This window comes from Hyla sarda, chromosome 8 (assembly GCF_029499605.1).
Source record: "Hyla sarda isolate aHylSar1 chromosome 8, aHylSar1.hap1, whole genome shotgun sequence".
NCBI classification, from domain to species: domain Eukaryota; kingdom Metazoa; phylum Chordata; class Amphibia; order Anura; family Hylidae; genus Hyla; species Hyla sarda.
In genome coordinates this window covers 231,615,863-231,637,334 of record NC_079196.1, presented here as the reverse complement: position 1 = coordinate 231,637,334, position 21,472 = coordinate 231,615,863, and the positions used below count along the sequence as shown (strand labels likewise).

At 44.0% G+C, this 21,472-nt stretch overlaps 1 protein-coding gene across 1 annotated transcript in view; it reads right to left on the bottom strand.

Annotated features, from left to right (window-relative positions):
• Positions 1-6: 6 nt before the first annotated feature.
• The window catches only part of LOC130284131 (uncharacterized), a 43,585-nt gene continuing 22,119 nt past the window's right edge, over positions 7-21,472 (bottom strand). The window contains exons 4-12 of the mRNA XM_056534159.1: positions 21,095-21,347; positions 17,831-18,028; positions 16,119-16,144; positions 15,196-15,478; positions 12,083-12,277; positions 8,648-8,685; positions 7,576-7,668; positions 7,054-7,330; positions 7-281 (exon numbers count right to left, since the gene is read on the bottom strand). Of these exons, the coding sequence (XP_056390134.1) occupies positions 52-281; positions 7,054-7,330; positions 7,576-7,668; positions 8,648-8,685; positions 12,083-12,277; positions 15,196-15,478; positions 16,119-16,144; positions 17,831-18,028; positions 21,095-21,347 (1,593 nt within the window). The 3' untranslated portion in view covers positions 7-51. The remainder of the gene's footprint in view (positions 282-7,053; positions 7,331-7,575; positions 7,669-8,647; positions 8,686-12,082; positions 12,278-15,195; positions 15,479-16,118; positions 16,145-17,830; positions 18,029-21,094; positions 21,348-21,472) is intronic.

The window sequence follows — 21,472 nt, the reverse complement described above, 5'->3', positions numbered from 1 at the left end:
ATTGAATCTGGAAGGGTCATAGGGCGATGTTTCAGCTTGCGGTGTTTAATTTCAGGTCAGACATTTCTTTATGCTGCTGATTTTGTTGCTTGTTGATTTGCTCATTTTGCTGTGATGTTTTCCCTGACTTTGATGATCAATTTCCTTCTTCTCGGCCGCGGTGAAGAGGAAGATCTCTGCTGCCAGTCTCCCTAGACTCGGCTGCTTCTCCAGGATCTTCTGCTTCAATTTATCTCCACTGTCATCCAAGTCATCAACCACGACCATCATCCTCTTCTTCCCTGGACCAATCACAAAAAGAAAGACCAAAGACATAAAACAGGAGGCTATAGAGAAAGAAGATAAGAAGAATAAAGACGGGGGGGGGGGGGGGGGATAAGGAAGACAAGGATAAGACATAAATGACCTAAAAGAAATATATAAAGAAAGAAGAACAGAAGAAGAGAGAAGACAATGACAATACAGGAAGGGGAAACAAATATAAATAATGTAGAGAAAGAAGAGAAACCAGAGAAGAGATAAAGAGGAAGACAAGAGACATGAAGAAGACAAGACATTGGAAATGAATGGAAGTATATAGAGAAATAAGAAGATCCATAGAAAAGAGAACGAAGGAGAGAAGGGTAAGACATCAAGGGGTTAAATATCTGTATATAGAGAGAAGTAAAAAGTCATGAAAGACAACAAGGGAAAGACATCAAATACAAATAGAAATACATAAAAGGTAATGGAAAAAAAATATGTAGGAACAGAAGGAACAAAAGAAAAGAGTAGGACAAAATGAGAAATAATATGACAAGACAAGAAAGGTAAAACATATAGAAGAATATAGAGAAACCAAAGAAGAGATTAAAAAGACAAGAGAGACAGGACGAGACATTAGATATGAATAGAAGTATAAAGAGAAACAAGAAGATTCATAGAAAGGAGACTGAATGAGAGAAGGATAAGACATGAAGAGGTTAAATATCTGTATATAGAGAGAAAAGGAGAAGTCAGAAATTACAGCAAGAGCAAGACATAAAATACAAATAGAAATACATAAAAGGGAATTGAAATACATAGAGAAAGAAGTAAAAAAAGGAACAAAGACACGAAAACAAGTATACAAAAGAAGAGAAAGATTAGAACAAGGCACAAAGGGGATAAAATAGAAGGATAAAGATGAAGGAGAGGAGAAGATAAAGATGAAGGAGAGGAGAAGATAAAGATGAAGGAGAGAAGAAGATAAAGATGAAGGAGAAGAGAAGATAAAGATGAAGGAGAGGAGAAGATAAAGATGATGGAGAAGAGAAGATAAAGATGAAGGAGAGAAGAAGATAAAGATGAAGGAGAGAAAAAGATAGAGATGAAGGAGAGGAGAAGATAAGATGAAGGAGAGGAGAAGATAAAGATGATGGAGAGGAGAAGATGAAGATGAAGGAGAGGAGAAGATAAAGATGAAGGAGAGGAGAAGATGAAGATGAAGTAGAGAAGAAGATGAGGATGAAGGAGAAGTGAAGATAAAGATGAAGGAGAGGAGAAGATAGAGATGAAGGAGAAGAGAAGATAAAGATAAAGGAGAAGAGAAGATAGAAATGAAGGAGAGAAAAAGATAGAGATGAAGGAGAGGAGAAGATAAAGATGAAGGAGAGGAGAAGATAAAGATGATGGAGAGGAGAAGATGAAGATGAAGGAGAGAAGAAGATAAAGATGAAGGAGAGGAGAAGATAAAGATGATGGAGAGGAGAAGATAAAGATGAAGGAGAGGAGAAGATATAGATTAAGTAGAGGAGAAGATAAAGATGAAGGAGAGGAAAAGATAAAGATAAAGGAGAGGAGAAGATAAAGACGAAGGAGAGGAGAAGATAAAGATGAAGGAGAGAAGATAAAGATGAAGGAGAGGAGAAGATAAAGATGAAGGAGAGGAGAAGATGAAGGTGAGGAGAAGATAAAGATGAAGGAGAGGAGAAGATAAAGATGAACGAGAAGTGAAGACAAAGATGAAGGAGAGGAGAAGATAAAGATGAAGGAGAGGAGAAGATAAAGATGATGGAGAGGAGAAGATGAAGATGAAGGAGAGGAGAAGATAAAGATGAAGAAGAGGAGAAGATAAAGATGAAGGAGAGGAGAAGATAAAGATGAAGGAGAGGAGAAGATGAAGATGAAGGAGAGGAGAAGATGAAGATGAAGTAGAGGAGAAGATGAAGATGAAGTAGAGGAGAAGATGAAGATAAAGGAGAGGAGAAGATGAAGATGAAGTAGAGGAGAAGATAAAGATGAAGGAGAAGTGAAGATAAAGATGAAGGAGAGGAGAAGATAAAGATGAAGGAGAAGTGAAGATAAAGATGAAGGAGAGGAGAAGATAGAGATGAAGGAGAAGAGAAGATAAAGATGAAGGAGAAGAGAACATAGAGATGAAGGAGAGGAGAAGATAAAGAGGAAAGAGAGGATAAGATAAAGATGAAGGAGAGGAGAAGATAAAGATGAAGGAGAAGTGAAGATAAAGATGAAGGAGAGGAGAAGATAAAGATGAAGGGAGGAGAAGATAAAGAAGAAGGAGAGGAGAAGATAAAGATGAAGGAGAGGAGAAGATAAAGATGAAGGAGAGGAGAAGATAAAGATGAAGGAGAGGAGAAGATAAAGATGAAGGAGAGGAGAAGATAAAGATGAAGGAGAGGAGAAGATAGAGATGAAGGAGAGGAAAAGATAAAGATGAAGGAGATGAGAAGATAAAGATGAAGGAGAGGAGAAGATAAAGATGAAGGAGAGGAGAAGATAGAGATGAAGAGAGGAGAGAAGATGAAGGAGAGAGAAGATAGAGATGAAGGAGAGGAGAAGATAGAGATGAAGGAGAGGAGAAGATAAAGATGAAGGAGAGGAGAAGATAAAGATGAAGGAGAAGAGAAGATAAAGATGAAGGAGAGGAGAAGATGAAGGAGAAGTGAAGATAAAGATGAAGGAGAGGAGAAGATAAAGATGAAGGAGAGGAGAAGATAAAGATGAAGGAGAAGAGAAGATAAAGATGAAGGAGAGGAGAAGCTAGAGATGAAGGAGAGGAGAAGATAAAGATGAAGAAGAAGAGAAGATAAAGATGAAGGAGAGGAGAAGATAAAGATGAAGGAGAGGAGAAGATAGAGATGAAGGAGAGGAGAAGATAAAGATGAAGGAGATGAGAGATAAAGATGAGATAGAGGAGAAGATAGAGATGAAGGAGAAGAGAAGATAAAGATGAAGGAGAAGAGAAGATAGAGATGAAGGAGAGGAGAAGATAAAGAGGAAAGAGAGGATAAGATAAAGATGAAGGAGAGGAGAGAAAGATGAAGGAGAGTGAGTAAGAGAAGGAGAGGAGAAGATAAAGATGAAGGAGAAGAGAAGATAAAGATGAAGAGAGAGAAGATAAAGATGAAGGAGAGGAGAAGATAGAGATGGAGAGGAGAAGATAAAGATGAAGGAGATGAGAAGATAAAGATGAAGGAGAGGAGAAGATAAAGATAAAGGAGAAGAAGATAAAGATGAAGGAGAGAGATAAAGATGAAGGAGAGGAGAAGATAAAGATGAAGGAGAAGAGAAGATAGAGATGAAGGAGAGGAGAGAAGATGAAGGAGAGGAGAAGATAAAGATGAAGGAGAGGAGAAGATAAAGATGATGGAGAGGAGAAGATGAAGATGAAGGAGAGGAGAAGATAAAGATGAAGAAGAGGAGAAGATAAGATGAAGGAGAGGAGAAGATAAAGATGAAGGAGAGGAGAAGATGAGATGAAGGAGAGGAGAAGATGAAGATGAAGTAGAGGAGAAGATGAAGATGAAGTAGAGGAGAAGATGAAGATAAAGGAGAGGAGAAGATGAAGATGAAGTAGAGGAGAAGATGAAGATAAAGGAGAGGAGAAGATAAAGATGAAGGAGAGGAGAAGATAAAGATGAAGGAGAGGAGAAGATAAAGATGAAGGAGAGGAGAAGATAGAGATGAAGGAGAGGAGAAGATAAAGATGAAGGAGATGAGAAGATAAAGATGAAGGAGAGGAGAAGATAAAGATAAAGGAGAAGAGAAGATAAAGATGAAGGAGAGGAGAAGATAAAGATGAAGGAGAGGAGAAGATAAAGATGAAGGAGAAGAGAAGATAGAGATGAAGGAGAGGAGAAGATAAAGATGAAGGAGAGGAGAAGATAAAGATGAAGGAGAGGAGAAGATAAAGATGAAGGAGAAGAGAAGATAAAGATGAAGGAGAGGAGAAGATGAAGGAGAAGTGAAGATAAAGATGAAGGAGAGGAGAAGATAAAGATGAAGGAGAGGAGAAGATAAAGATGAAGGAGAAGAGAAGATAAAGATGAAGGAGAGGAGAAGATAGAGATGAAGAGAGGAGAAGATAAAGATGAAGGAGAAGTGAATATAAAGATGAAGGAGAGGAGAAGATAAAGATGAAGGAGAGGAGAAGATAAAGATGAAGGAGAAGAGAAGATAGAGATGAAGGAGAGGAGAAGATAAGAGGAAGGAGAGGAGAGAAAGAAGAGGAGAAGAAGATAAAGATGAAGAAGAAGAGAAGATAAAGATGAAGGAGAGGAGAAGATAAAGATGAAGGAGAGGAGAAGATAAAGATGAAGAAGAAGAGAAGATAAAGATGAAGGAGAGGAGAAGATAAAGATGAAGGAGAGGAGAAGATAGAGATGAAAGGGAGGAGAAGATAAAGATGAAGGAGAGGAGAAGATAAAGATGAAGGAGAGGAGAAGATAAGATAAAGGAGAAGAGAAGATAAAGATGAAGGAGAGGAGAAGATAAGATGAAGGAGAGGAGAAGATAAAGATGAAGGAGAAGAGAAGATAGAGATGAAGGAGAGGAGAAGATAAAGATGAAGGAGAGGAGAAGATAAAGATGAAGGAGAAGAGAAGATAAAGATGAAGGAGAGGAGAAGATGAAGGAGAAGTGAAGATAAAGATGAAGGAGAGGAGAAGATAAAGATGAAGGAGAGGAGAAGATAAAGATGAAGGAGAGGAGAAGATAAGATGAAGGAGAGGAGAAGATAGAGATGAAGGAGAGGAGAAGATAAAGATGAAGGAGATGAGAAGATAAAGATGAAGGAGAGGAGAAGATAAAGATAAAGGAGAAGAGAAGATAAAGATGAAGGAGAGGAGAAGATAAAGATGAAGGAGAAGAGAGATAAAGATGAAGGAGAGGAGAAGATAAAGATGAAGGAGAGGAGAAGATAGAGATGAAGGAGAGGAGAAGATAAAGATGAAGGAGAAGAGAAGATAAAGATGAAGTAGAGGAGAAGATAAAGATGAAGGAGAGGAGAAGATGAAGGTGAGGAGAAGATAAAGATGAAGGAGAGGAGAAGATAAAGATGAAGGAGAGGAGAAGATGAAGGAGAGGAGAAGATAAAGATGAAGGAGAGGAGAAGATAAAGATGAAGGAGAGGAGAAGATGAAGGTGAGGAGAAGATAAAGATGAAGGAGAGGAGAAGATGAAGGAGATGAGAAGATAAAGATGAAGGAGAGGAGAAGATAAAGATGAAGGAGAGGAGAAGATAAAGATGAAGGAGAGGAGAAGATAAAGATGAAGGAGAGGAGAAGATAAAGATGAAGGAGAGGAGAAGATAGAGATGAAGGAGAGGAGAAGATAAAGATGAAGGAGAGGAGAAGATAGAGATGAAGGAGAGGAGAAGATAAGATGAAGGAGAAGAGAAGATAAAGATGAAGGAGAGGAGAAGATAGAGATGAAGGAGAGGAGAAGATAAGATGAAGGAGAAGTGAATATAAAGATGAAGGAGAGGAGAAGATAAAGATGAAGGAGAGGAGAAGATAAAGATGAAGGAGAAGAGAAGATAGAGATGAAGGAGAGGAGAAGATAAAGAGAAGGAGAGGAGAAGATAAAGAAGAAGGAGAAGAGAAGATAAAGATGAAGAAGAAGAGAAGATAAAGATGAAGGAGAGGAGAAGATAAAGATGAAGAGAGGAGAGATAGAGATGAAGGAGAGGAGAAGATAAAGATGAAGGAGAGGAGAAGATAAAGATGAAGGAGAGGAGAAGATAAAGATAAAGGAGAAGAGAAGATAAAGATGAAGGAGAGGAGAAGATAAAGATGAAGGAGAGGAGAAGATAAAGATGAAGGAGAGAGAAGATAGAGATGAAGAGAGGAGAAGATAAAGATGAAGGAGAGGAGAAGATAAAGATGAAGGAGAGAGAAGAAAGATGAAGGAGAAGTGAAGATAAGATGAAGGAGAGGAGAGATAAGATGAAGGAGAGGAGAAGATAAAGATGAAGGAGAGGAGAAGATAAAGATGAAGGAGAGGAGAAGATAGAGATGAAGGAGAGAGAAGATAAGATGAAGGAGATGAGAAGATAAAGATGAAGGAGAGGAGAAGATAAAGATAAAGGAGAAGAGAAGATAAAGATGAAGAGAGGAAGATAAAGATGAAGGAGAAGAGAGATAAAGATGAAGGAGAGGAGAAGATAAAGATGAAGGAGAGGAGAAGATAGAGATGAAGGAGAGGAGAAGATAAGAGAAGAGAAGAGAAGAAGATGAAGTAGAGGAGAAGATAAAGATGAAGGAGAGGAGAAGATGAAGGTGAGGAGAAGATAAAGATGAAGGAGAGGAGAAGATAAAGATGAAGGAGAGGAGAAGATGAAGGAGAGGAGAAGATAAAGATAAGGAGGAGAAGAAGATGAAGGAGAGGAGAAGATAAAGATGAAGGAGAGGAGAGATGAGGAGAGGAGAAGATAAAGATGAAGGAGAGGAGAAGATAAGATGAAGAGAGGAGAAGATAAAGATGAAGGAGAGGAGAAGATAAAGATGAAGGAGAGAGAGAAGATAGAGATGAAGGAGAGGAGAAGATAAGATGAAGGAGAGGAGAAGATAGAGATGAAGGAGAGGAGAAGATAAGATGAAGGAGAGGAGAAGATAGAGATGAAGGAGAGGAGAAGCAGAAGAAGAAAGAGAAGAAGATAAATACAAAACATGAAAGTTGTAAACAGAAGTATATAAAGAAAGATGAAACAATCAAAAATAAAAGAAGAAGAGGACAAGACAAGTGGACAAGTCCCGGTTTGCAGTCCTGATGGACCATGTTTCATCCTCTCACCTAGTTTTGCCGACAGCTTCTCCAGCTCCTCCTGATACAGAGAACCCACAGCATCGGTCAGACGGATCTTCCCATTCTTCCCACTGTGATACAGAATCCCAAACTTACTCCGAAAGGCGACCTTCTGCATCTCCTCGTCATTACCAGAAACTTTACAACATAAAACATCTTTATGTCCAAAATCCTCAGATGTCAGCCATCTCCTCAACCAGAGGTAGTCAGCCTCCTCCAACCGCGAGAAAATGCCAATGGCCGATCGTGAGGGAGTCGGTGTGGCCTAAACCAGAGCCAAAAAAAGGTCATTTAGAAATTAGAGAAGTAATAAAATAAAAGTGGAATGTTCTGTAGGACACACTGACCCTCACAGCCCTAAGGAATGGTTGAGAGGAGACTCGTTACCATAACACATGAAGATCAAGAATGAGAGACGATGAGTAACGTTTGTTCCATCAAAGCCACAAGAACTGATGAATGTTTAGATTTACAGAATAGTCTGAGAAACTAGAGAAATGTCCGTCTTACATGTGTCATGGAGGAGGGGGGCAGCTCTGGAGGAGCCATAGAAGACGGAGATCTTGGCCTCTCTATAGATGAATAAGGGCCGACTCCTCTGTTCTGTAAAACAACGACATTAACTGAATCGTATATATTTCATATATTGTAAAACCTCTTTGAGACAATTCCCCAAATGTGCACAAAATACTTTTATAAGGATGGTCCTCTAAAAAAATACATAAATAAATAAAAATATACATAGGATGCTGGTAAAAGTGTCTCATGGCATCAGCGAGAATGTACAGTGCACAAATAAACACGAAAAATAATAGAAGAGCCAAAAATGTTTGTCTTTATGTCTTTTATATGTTGAAGACAAATAGCACCCTCTCATTCCTAATTCCCTGCAGCTCTCCCAATCTAAGGCATAGTCCCCAGCATGGCTCCCCATCTCATTCCTAGTCCCCAGCATGGCTCCCCATCTCATTCCTAGTCACCAGCAAGGCTCCCCATCTCATTCCTAGTCCTTAGCATGGCTCCCCATCTCATTCCTAGTCCTCAGCATGGCTCCCCATCTCATTCCTAGTCCTCAGCATGGCTCCCCATCTCATTCCTAGTCACCAGCAAGGCTCCCCATCTCATTCCTAGTCCCCAGCATGGCTCCCCATCTCATTCCTAGTCACCAGCAAGGCTCCCCATCTCATTCCTAGTCCCCAACATGGCTCCCCATCTCATTCCTAGTCCACAGCATGACTCCCCATCTCATTCCTAATTCTCAGCATGGCTCCCCATCTCATTCCTAGTCCACAGCATGGCTCCCCATCTCATTCCTAGTCCTCAGCATGGCTCCCCATCTCATTCCTAGTCCTCAGCATGGCTCCCCATCTCATTCCTAGTCCACAGCATGGCTCCCCATCTCATTCCTAGTCCTCAACATGGTTCTCTATCTCATTCCTAGTTCCTCTCATGGCTCCTCTCATTCTGGACCTTTCCCATGGCTGCCCTTATCATTCCTAGTCCTCATGGGAATTCTCCCTGTGACAATGTTTTCTTTAAGGAGATAATGAAGATGATGATTTTAGTATCTTTTAATACTCACATTTTCATATCTTGAGTTTTCTGGTGGATACCTGTCATCTGTAATAGAAACAGGACAGCCCCTTTAGACAAGTGCATAGATTTCCTAAATCTTATCAATGTTCTCTGTGTTGTCACAATGTTTGTATTTACCTAAAGAGATTGATATTACGCCGAGCGCTCCGGGTCCCTGCTCCTCCCTGGAGCCCTCGCTGCGTTCTCTTCTATGCAGCGCCCCGGTCGGACCCGCTGACCGGGAGCGCTGCACTGACATTCATGATGGGGATGCGATTCGCATAGCGGGACACGCCCGCTCGGGAATCGCATCCCAAGCCACTTACCCGTCCCGGTCCCCGGCTATCATGTTCTGGCGCGCGCGGCTCCGCTCTCTAGGGCGTGCGCGCCAGCTCTCTGAGATTTAAAGGGCCAGTGCACCAGTGATTGGTGCCTGGCCCAATCAGTCTGATTAGCTTCCACCTTCTCCCTGTCCATATAACCTCACTTCCCCTGCACTTCCTTGCCGGATCTTGTTGCCTTTGTGCCTAGAGAAAGCTACTACTGTGTTTACCATTACTGTGTTCCTGACCTCCTGCTATTACTATTACTTGCCGCCTGCCCCGACCTTCTGCTACGTCTGACATTGCTTCTGCCTAGTCCTTCTGTCCCACGCCTTCTCAGCAGTCAGCGAGGTTGAGCCGTTGCCAGTGGATACGACTTGGTTGCTACCGCCGCAGCAAGACCATCCCGCTTTGCTGCGGGCTCTGGTGAAAACCAGTAGCAACCCTAGAACCGGCCCACCGACACGGTCCACGCCAATCCCTCGCTGACACAGAGGATCCACATCCAGCTAGCCGAATCATAACAGTAGATGGATCCCGCTGAGGTGCCGCTGCCAAGTATCGCTGACATATCCACGGTGGTCGCCCAGCAATCCCGACTGATCGCCCAACAAGGTCACCAGCTGTCGCACTTGACCACCATGTTACAGCAACTTCAATCGCAGCTACAGCAGCTGCAACAGCAGCTATCATCTCCTCCGCCAGCTCCTGCACCTCCTCCGCAGCGAGTGGCCGCTCCTAACCTCCGCTTGTCCCTGCCGGACAAATTTGATGGGGACTCTAGACTGCCGTGGTTTCCTGTCACAATGTTCTCTACATTTGGAGATGTTGTCGGACCAATTTCCTACAGAATGGTCGAAGGTGGCTTTCGTGGTTAGTCTCCTATCTGGGAAGGCTTTGGCTTGGGCCACACCGCTCTGGGACTGCTATGATCCTGTCACCGCCACTGTACAGTCCTTCTCTGAGGTTTGAAGTGTCTTCGAGGAACCAGCCCGAGCTTCTTCTGCCGAAACTGCCTTGTTAAACCTGGTCCAGGGTAGTTCTTCTGTAGGCGAATACGCCATCCAATTTCGTACTCTCGCCTCTTAATTATCTTGGAATAATGAGGCTCTCTGCGCGACCTTTAAAAAAGGCCTATCCAGTAACATCAAAGATGTGCTGGCCGCACGAGAGATTCCTGCCAACCTGCATGAACTTATCAATTTGGTCACCCGCATTGACATGCGTTTTTCTGAAAGACACCAGGAACTCCGCCAGGAAAAAGACATTGATCCCTGGGCACCTCTCTCACGGTATCCTTTGCAATCTACCCCTGTGCGTCCCGCCGAGGAGGCTATGCAAGTGGATCGGTCCCGCCTGACCCTTGAAGAGAGGTCTCGCCGTAGGGATAAAAATCTATGTCTGTACTGCGCTAGTACCGAGCATTTCTTGGTGGATTGCCCTATTCGTCCTCCATGTCTGGAAAACGCACGCACCCAGCTCACGTGGGTGTGGAGTCTCTTGGTACGAAGTCTGCTTCTCCATGTCTCACTGTGCCCATGCGGATTTCTCCTTCTGCCAACTCCTCCTTCTCAGCCGTGGCCGTCTTGGACTCTGGTTCTTCTGGAAATTTTATTCTGGCCTCTTTGCTTGATAGGTACTGCTTCCCGGTGACCCGTCTCGTCAAGCCGCTCTACATTTCTTCGGTCAACGAAGTGAAGTTGCACTGCACTGTGCGTTACCGCACAGAGCCCCTGCTTATGAACATTGGACTGCATCTCGAGAAAATTGAATTTTTGGTCCTGCCCAACTGCACCTCTGAAGTCCTCCTCGGTCTGCCATGGCTCCAGCATCATTCTCCCACCCTTGACTGGACCACCGGGGAGATCAAGAATTGGGGTCCAGCTTGCCGCAAGAAATGCCTCACGTCTGCTCCCAGCCCCGTCTGTCGGGCCTCAGTGTTTCCTCCTGTGCCTGGTCTCCCCAAGGCCTATCAGGACTGTGCCGTGCCTCCTCGTGGCCCCCGTCCTGGTGACACTCTGCCCTGTGACATGCTTCTCCCTCTGCCCCCCCTCCCCATTCCTTCTGAACTGCCTGCCGCTGGTGTAGCTACCCAGGACTTCTTTTTCCAGAAGGAGACTCAAGAGGCGTCCCCTATTTTCTCGTCTCTTTTGAAGGGACAAGGAGACAAAAAGAGGGGGAGACCTAAGGGGGGGGTACTGTTACGCTGAGCGCTCCGGGTCCCTGCTCCTCCCCGGAGCGCTCGCAGCGTTCTCCTCTATGCAGCGCCCCGGTCGGACCTGCTGACCGGGAGCGCTGCACTGACATTCATGATGGGGATGCGATTCGCATAGCGGGTAGCGCCCGCTCGCGAATCGCATCCCAAGCCACTTACCCGTCCCGGTCCCCGGCTATCATGTTCTGGCGCGCGCGGCTCCGCTCTCTAGGGCGCGTGCGCGCCAGCTCTCTAAGATTTAAAGGGCCAGTGCATCAGTGATTGGTGCCTGGCCCAATCAGTCTGATTAGCTTCCACCTGCTCCCTGTCCATATAACCTCACTTCCCCTGCACTTCCTTGCCGGATCTTGTTGCCTTTGTGCCTAGGGAAAGCTACTACTGTGTTTACCATTACTGTGTTCCTGACCTCCTGCTATTACTATTGACTACGAACCTTGCTGCCTGCCCTGACCTTCTGCTACGTCTGACCTTGCCTCTGTCTAGTCCTTCTGTCCCACGCCTTCTCAGCAGTCAGCGAGGTTGAGCCGTTGCCGATGGATACGACCTGGTTGCTACCGCCGCAGCAAGACCATCCCGCTTTGCGGCGGGCTCTGGTGAAAACCAGTAGCAACCCTAGAACCGGTCCACCGACACGGTCCACGCCAATCCGTCGCTGACACAGAGGATCCACATCCAGCTAGCCGAATCATAACAGTTGATCATTTTTTAAACCTAAGATAATATGATACTTTGTATAAATAAAAGGTAAAACCTTTCCCAGACATCACTCTTTAGCCGTACAATATAAAACCTGCACAACAAAGATATAGAACTGACTATTGATCATTTAGAGAGTAAACACTCACCGGCCACATTTACCGAGTACATTCTGAGTATGAATAGTAAAGTAAATGGTGTTTGATACCTGGAAGGCTGAGGAAACATTTTAGGAGCTTAGATTTTGCAGAATGTCCCATGTTGTCAGCTTTGTCTTCATATGATATAAGGACCAGGTCTTTGGCGCATTGGGCGATCTTTGGCTGTGTTTGCAGGATCCGACTCTTCACCTGATCACTTGTGTCCTCCAGATCATCGATCACCACAATTACGTTCTTCTTCCCTACAATCGAAAAATACCATTTGGATTATTGACTACTCGCAGTGGCAGGCGGCGTCTGTCGTCATATTCATCTGGATTATTGAGCTACTTCTCTTCCCTCATGTCTCTGGCTCTGTCAGTCTTTTGCCTCCTGACCATGGGGACGGAGTATCGTGACATCAGGACTCCGCTCCCGTGTGACATCCCGCCCCGCCCCCTCAATTCAAGTCTATGAGAGGGGGCGTGACGGCCGCCATGCCCCCTCCCATAGACTTGCATTGAGGGGGCGGGGCGTGACATCACACGGGGCGGAGTCCTGATGTCACAATACTCTGTCCCAGTGGTCTGAAGGCAAAAGACTGAGAGAGCCTCCAGCACTTCCGGCAGTACTTACAGGTGGATGCTGCATGTTAGATTGCGGGGGTCCCCAGCGGCGGGACCACCGAGATCAGACATCTTATCCCCTATCCTTTGAATAGGGGATAAGATGTCTTGGGGCCGGAGTACCCCTTTAATATTGTCTCCTGTGGTGGGAAACTGAGATTTCAGCCCATCCAATCCCGTCCACACCAAATGACACCTTTACATAGAAATGGCATCCGCATAGAGATGAACCTAATGATAGAGGAGACGAGAACCTGCACTGTCTGTGCTCAGCTTTATTGTAGCAATGAATCCTTTTATGGCACGTTTGGTTGAACTATTCTTTGCAGCGGCATTATTTGTATTTATTGTATTTTCCCCCTTTTCGTGCTGTTCAGCTCATCTTTCTCTAGCGCAGGGGCATGTCACTTGTCTGGAGACTGGCAGTACTGTAGACCAATAGGCTGCCAGCCATGATGTGAATACCTGTCCCACTGTGTGTACATACTTACTGAGAAAACAGAGGGGACAGGCAGTTAGCAGACTAGCAGTTCTGGTAACTTATAGATCCATAAACTGAGAGGAAGCAAAGGTAAGTAATGTTTCTTGTGCAGCAATCCCATTACTGAAAGCAGAGGCAGGAGAGCAGCAATCCTATGACTGGTAGAAGAGGCAGGAGAGCAGCAATCCTATGACTGAAAGCAGAGGCAGAAGAGCAGCAATCCTATGACTGATAAAAGAGGCAGGAGAGCAGCAATCCTATGACTGAAAGCAGAGGCAGGAGAGCAGCAATCCTATGACTGTTAAAAGATGCAGGAGAGCAGCAATCCTATGACTGAAAGCAGAGGCAGAAGAGCAGCAATCCTATGACTGATAAAAGAGGCAGGAGAGCAGCAATCCTATGACTGAAAGCAGAGGCAGGAGAGCAGCAATCCTATGACTGGTAGGAGAGGCAGTAAAGCCACAATACTATGACTTATAGAAGAGGCAGGAGGGCAGCAATCCTATGACTGGTAGAAGAGGCAGGAGAGCAGCAATCCTATGACTGGTAGAAGAGGCAGTAAAGCCACAATACTATGACTGATAGAAGAGGCAGGAGAGCAGCAATCCTATGACTGATAGAAGAGGCAAGAGAGCAGCAATTCTATGACTGAAAGAAGAGGCAGGAGAGCAATAGTCCTATGACTGATAGAAGAGGCAGGGGAGCAGTAATCCTATGACTGATAGAAGAGGCAGGAGAGCAGCAATCTTATGACTGATAGAATAGGCAGTAGAGCAGCATTCTTATGATTGATAGAAGAGGAAGCAGAGCAGCAATCCTATAACTAATAGCAGCAGATGAAGATTAGTAATCCCATGGCTATTAGAAGAAGCAGAAGAGCAGCAATCATATGGCTAATAGCAGAGGAAGGAGGACAGGAATCCTATGGCTGATAGCGGAGGCAAGATCTCTCCATGTGCACTGCAGTGCTCCCCCCCCCCCCGAGTCCTGCAGTCTACCTGTAGTGCTCATAGCCCTATCCCTACCTCCTGCAGTCTATCTTGGTGTTTTTATTACTAGAAACAAACAGAGCATAACAACAGGCAGTGGACATCTTCTAGCATCACCTATTTAGGACTGTCACATCCTCCTCATTCTTGCCTGACCAAAAAAAAAAAAATGTCTTGTGTCTGTAGTGAAGGCATTCTGCTGAGTTCCTGTTACTGTGTATCATGACGTCTTGCCCGCCCCCTTGTGACGTCACGCCCGCCCCCTCTACCAAAGTCTATGGGAAGGGGGCGTGACAGCGGTCGCGCCTCCTTCCCATAGACTTTCGTTGAGGGGGCAGGCGTGACGTCACGAGGGGCCGGGCGTAACGTCACGCCCGGCGGCTGCGAACACGGAGCCCGCACACAGCGTTTGGAGTAATGAACTTCTGGACGCTGTGAGCGGAGCTCCGAACTGCAGGGCAGCGCACAACCCCTTTAAGGCTAAAAACCGAGGGGCTGCTTAGATTTTGTCCAAAGTCAAACCAGTTGGGCAACACAGCCAGTCCACACCCATCACTCATAACACACGTACAGCAGCACAGCTTCCGGCTAGAAATAAGGAGCAGCAAATGTGTGAAGAGCGTCCAATACCCAAATGATGGTCTGCGAATGGGCAGGAGGAAAGTGATATTGGCTCTGATTTACTAAGAGTTTTGTGTAGTTTTCTTTGTGGGTTTTAATTTCCTACAAGTATTTTTCCTCGGTATTTACTAATGTTCCCCTACATTTTGCTACTCTTCACATGCTCTGATCTGTGGAGGTTTCCTCGGGTCAAATCCATCACATTTTCTGCTGAAACCTTAGTAAATATGTTAGGACACGCACCCTTTTGGCGGCCATGTCCCATTTCCCCAACGGTCATGCCCCTTTATCGGGTTGTCTAAGTAAAATGGATAGTTGGTCAGGTTTTTGGCACAGACACAATTTTTGGCACAATGCGCCAAATTCTGGTGCTCATCCCAACAAAACAGGCCGGGTTTACAATAGTAAATCAGGGCCATTGAGTGCCGATCCTCAGACCTTCATTCTTAGTTTCTTTTGCTTACCGAGAGTCATGGACAGGTCTTGTATTTCCTCATCATACAGACTTTCTCTCACATCAGTAATGTTCACTCTGCCAAAGTTCTTTGTATGATAAAGAATCCCGAATGTGCAATGGGACAAATCCTCATTGAACCTCTGCTTTCCATTGTTAGAGATAAAACATGGCCTGACAGAGAGGACATGGTCCCTGAAGAGCTCAGAGGCCAGTAAGGTCATCATCCAGGAGTATTCTCGATCTGCTGATCTGGAGAAAATCCCAACTTTATATCTTATTCCGAGCATAACCTTAAAATTAAATAAAAAAATATGTCACTAAATATTCCAGAACCAGAGGGGTTGGGTCAGACTTACAGGTCGGTATCGAGTTATTCTGATCTTTGCATGTTGTCTCAGTTTATTGTTATTTTCCTTTCGTTTTACATAAAATAACATTTTAATAAATATTTACAAATTTACAAATAACAATTCTACAGTATTTGAAGCCACGTAGATTGATGTCCTACGTTGGGTAATGTTATAAAAAAAAAAACTATATATATATATATTTCTGGGGTTGGTTTGAAGGTGCCCTAGAATCACGGGAGGTTGACTTTGCATTGCACCATTACGGATGGCTGTGATTGAAATAATTGTTAGGAACTTTTGCTTTATCCATTACAAAAGATAGAGAGAAACTTTGAAAATAACCATCCACCTGATTTATGCATACAGCTCCTATGTAGAAGTATGCATCTCCTACAGACTACAAATAAAATCCGGTGTAGTCTGATCCTGCAGACATGTTACCCCCTGTTGTCTTCTTCATGTTCTTTCTAATCTGCAAACAGTAAAGACTATACGGCACTGTGCATAGAATACATAACTATACTGTATAATGCCCGGCCTCACTGTACATCAGGGGGAGCGGTAACATTTCATATCTCACCTTTGGGGCAATGGCAGCCTGGGAACCTGTGGAAAAAAGATATGAAAGATATAGTATTATCAGTACTACACTTGTTACTATTCTTCCTATTATTACTACTACTATTACTACAACTACTAAGACAACTACTACTACTACTACAACTACTACTACAACTACTACTACTACATCTACTACTACTAATACAACCACTACTACTACAACTACTACTACTACTACTACTACATCTACTACTACTAATACAACCACTACTACTACAACTATAACTACTACTACTACAACTACTAAAACTACTACTACTAATACAACCACTACTACTACTACTACAACTACTACTACTACTACTAAAACTACTACTACTAATACAACCACTACTAATACAACTACTACTACTACAACTACTTATATTACTACTACAACTACTACTACTAATACAACTACTACTACAACTACTTCTATTACTACTACAACTACTACTACTACCACAACTACTACTACTACTACTACTTCTACTACTACTACTACTAAAACTACTACTACTAATACAACCACTACTACTACAACTACTACTACAACAACTACTACTACTACTACTAATACAACTACTACTACTACAACTACTTCTATTACTACTACAACCACTACTACTAATACTACCACTATTACTACTACTACTACTACTACAACTACTACTACTACTATTACTACAACTACTAAGACAACTACTACTACAACTACTACTATTACTACTACTACTATTACTACAACTACCAAGACAACTACTACTACAACTGCTACTACAACTACTACTACTACTACCACTACTACTACAACTACTACTACTAGGTCTACTACTACTACAACTACTACTACTACTACTACTACTACTACAACTACTACTACTACTACTACTACTACAACTACTAATATTACTACTACAACAACTACTACTACTAAAACTACTACTACTAATACAACCACTACTACTACAACTACTACTACTACAACTACTACTATTACTACTACAACTACTACTACAACTACTACCACTATTACTATTGCTACTACTACCACTATTACTACTATTACTACCACTACCGCTACTACTTCCTCTTCCCGCAAATATATTGGTCTTAACCTGACCCATTCTTCCCACATCATTTCAAGTATGAAACCACAAAAAAACATAAAGCGCTAGCGGTGACTAAGGGGGTACAGGCACTAACCTCAGTAGTGGCTGTCCAGTGGTCTTGGGGGTGTACAAGCACTAACTTTAGTGGTGATTGCCTGGTGACTGTGCAGGATACAGGCACTAACCTTAGTGATGGTTGTCCTGTGACTGGGGGATACAGGCACTAACCTCGGCAGTGGTTGTCTAGTGACTGGGGGGGTATAGACACTAACCTCAGTGGTGGTTGTCCAGTGACTGGGGGTATAGACACTAACCTCGGTGGTGGTTGTCTGGTTACTGTGGGGTGTGTGGGCTCAAGCTGTGGTGGATGTTCAGTGTTTGTGGGGGTGTACAGCCCTAACCTCGACATTGATTGTTCAATGAATATAGGGGTGTACATGTACTAACCCTGGAGCTGGTTGTTCAGTGACTGTGGGGAGTGTACGGGCACTAACCTTGGTGGTGGTCCAGTGACTGTGGGCAGTGTACGGCACTAACCTCGGTGGTGGTCCGGTGACTATGGGGGGTTTAGGGCACTAACCTCTGCGGTTGATATCCGGTCTTGGCTGCAGGAAGTTAGTTAAAAACCTCTCGTAGTCCGATTCTTTCTCCATCCTACTGAAGAGGAGGAGCCCCAGGGCATATTTCTCTATATCAGGGAATACTTGCAGGATCTGTGTCTTCTGTTCCTCGTTGCTGATCTTCACCTCATCAATCACCACAACCAGGTTTCTTTTTCCTGTAACCACAAAACTTCACATAGAAAATGACCGATTGGTAATGCGAGATTTTATTGTAATGGGTCAGTAGACATGTCATAAAGCTGGAAGCAACACAGCACCGCCCTTTGACAGCGAGCCCTACCTGCACAATGACCTCTGTATGTGCCATTGAGCATGCTCACTACCGTCTTTCATTGAAGTCAATAAGCAATTGGCAAGGCCCCTTCTTTACATCCCCGCACAGTGACCTCTGCACACGTCACAGAGCATGCCCACTACATTTCTACATAGTAGCCAACAGGTAATGGGAAAAGAACATCTCCTCCCTCCTGCACAGTGCCCAACACCCTCCTATAGTCCATAGGGGATGGGAACAGGTCAGCTGTTCTTTCTATTTTTTCCCTCAACAGTGATCTATAAAATGTCACAGATCTAGTGTTGAACACGAATATTCGAAATGTTAATTTTTATCGCGAATAATGGCACTTCGCTATTTCACGAATATATTTAGAATAAAGTGCTATATATTTGTAATGACGAATATTTCTTTTTATTTGTTGTTTTTTTTCACATGCAAATTTGTATGCAAATTTTTGTGATTTTTTTTTGGGAAATTCGCATGAAAAAAAAAGTGAATGAACATAGCGAATATGCAAATTTCGCGAACATAGGATGAATAATGGTCAATATATTCGTAAAATATCATAAATTCAAATATGGCCCCTGCCGCTCATCACTACACGGATGCCCATTACATTTTCACATAGAGATTTTCACAAGTGGGGATGGGACCAAGACCCCTCCTCCTCTTCCCAGCAGGATACATATGACAGAGCATGCCCACAAAACTCCCCTATGGAAGATTTATTTCTTTCTATACCCAGAACCACTGTTCATAGTTCAGAGCAGCGGCTCAGACAAGATGGCCGCCCCATTACGATGAGCAGAAATGAGAGACAAACAAAAATAAAAAAATATTCTTTTTTGCAATATAAAGAGAGGGACATCCTGCTACAACAGACAACGTCCTTCTACGTCACACATAACAGGAATAACGTGTGAGAAGGGGACCGACTTTCAGGACCTCACCTCCAGCTTATCTCTTGGGTGCGACTGTAGGGAAATCTTAAGAAACAATTTCTAGTGAGATTCCGTCTCCATCCTCTAGAAGAAGTAGAGACTCATGATAATGTCATCCCTTCTTCTGGATCAACAGAACTGATGCTGGATAATGTTGTTACGCCGAGCGCTCCGGGTCCCCGCACCTCCCCGGAGCGCTCACAGCGTTCTCCTATTCGCAGCGCCCCGGTCAGACCTGCCGACCGGGTGCGCTGCTATAATGTTCCCAGCCGGGATGCGATTCGCGATGCGGGACGCGCCCGCTCGCGATGCGCATCCTGACTCGCTTACCAGACCCGTTCCCCATCTGTGCTGTCCCAGCGCGCGCGGCCCCGCTTCTTAGGGCGCGCGCGCGCCTTCTCTTTGCGATTTAAAGGGCCGGTGCGCCACTGATTGGCGCATGAGGTTTTATTCAGTACCTTCACCTGTGCATTTCCCTACTTATACCTCACTTCCCCTGCACTCCCTCGCCGGATCTTGTTGCCATTGTGCCAGTGAAAGCGTTTCCTTGTGTGTTCCTAGCCTGTGTTCCAGACCTCCTGCCGTTGCCCCTGACTACGATCCTTGCTGCCTGCCCTGACCTTCTGCTACGTCCGACCTTGCTCTTGTCTATTCCCTTGGACCGCGCTTATCTCAGCAGTCAGAGAGGTTGAGCCGTTGCTGGTGGATACGACCTGGTTGCTACCGCCGCTGCAAGACCATCCCGCTTTGCGGCGGGCTCTGGTGAATACCAGTAGCAACTTAGAACCGGTCCACCGACACGGTCCACGCCAATCCCTCTCTGGCACAGAGGATCCACCTCCAGCCAGCCGAATCGTGACAAATGTGACCCTATGTCTAGTACTCAAAAAATAAAACTTAAAGTGTAATGGAGTGGGCACTCACCATTTCTGTGGCCGGTTCAATTTGCACTTTCATCCCGCAGGGAGGCTGTTCAGGAGTAACAGGGGCGCTCTGAGCGCCCCTGCTACTCCTGAACAGCATCCCTGTGGGATAGAAGTGTGAATTGAAGCGGCCAGAGAAATGGTGAGTGCCCACACCATTACACTTTAAAGGGGTACTTAGGTGGAAAACTTTTTTTTTTATCAACTGGTGCCAGAAAGTTAAACAGATTTGTAAGTTACTTATATTAAAAAATCTTTACCCTTCCAGTACTTTTTAGCAGCTGCATGCTTCAGAGGGAATTCTTTTCTTCTTGAATTTCTTTTTTCTCTTGCCCACAGTGCTCTCTGCTGACACCTGATGCCCGTATGAGGAACTGTCCAGAGCAGGATGAAATCCCCATAGCAAACCTATGCTGCTCTGGACAGTTCCTGACATGGACAGAGGTGTCAGCAGAGAGCACTGTGGATAAGACAAAAAATAAATTAAAAAATAAAAGAATTTCCTCTGTAGCATATAGCTGCTAATAAGTACTGAAAGGATAAAGATTTTTTTTTAATTGAAGTAATTTACAAATCTGTGAAACTTTCTGGCACCAGTTCACTGAAAAAAATATTTTTTTCCACCAGAGTACCCCTTTAAATAGCTACGGCCACTGTGTCTGCTAATGAGTAATATCCTGGGGCCTATAATAGGTGTGTACCTAGTGCTCTCGGTTTATTTTCTTCACACAAATTATGTCTAGTACTATGGACACACAAGGGCAGATTTACTATTGCAAATATGGCAGGATTCTAGTGCAATTTGGGCAAAGAAAAATGGTTTGCCCAAATGTTGGTGCAAGATTCTGATACAAATAAGACATGTAATAGATGATGTAAAGTTAGGAAACATTTTTAAAGATTCGCCGAATTTACCAAACAGCCTGGGCCCCTGTGGAGCATTCTGGGACTGTCTAGTCTAAGTTTTACTAAATCTGTCATGGTGTCCGTCTTTGTGTTGTGACCCTGTACTTTGTGCTGTATCTCACTTTCCGGTCCTGCACAGTGTTTGTCGCCATTAGGCCCCTATGAGCCTCTTACCTCGGGCTGACAGTGGTTTAATCCTCTGAGATGCCGCGGCTCCCTGCACCCATTCATTTTCGTTAGATAGATAGATGCAGAATGTGGATTCCCCCATCAGCTTTTCCCAGTTCTTCTCCTTAGTTTTCGTGATGCTGACGGACTTCAGATTCTGCACTTGTTCTTGGAAATGCCTAGAACTGAGGATTCGGTACAACCACTGGACATCTTTCTCCTCCAGAGCGGAGACAATCACAACGTTGTGTCCTGGACTCTATAAAAGTGGGCACATTATAAAAATTAGACATCGGGGGGTAAATATGGAAATAGGACTGATATAAGATGCCAATCGTCATCACTAAACGTTATTAATGATCAGAAGCCCCAATAGTATTAGAA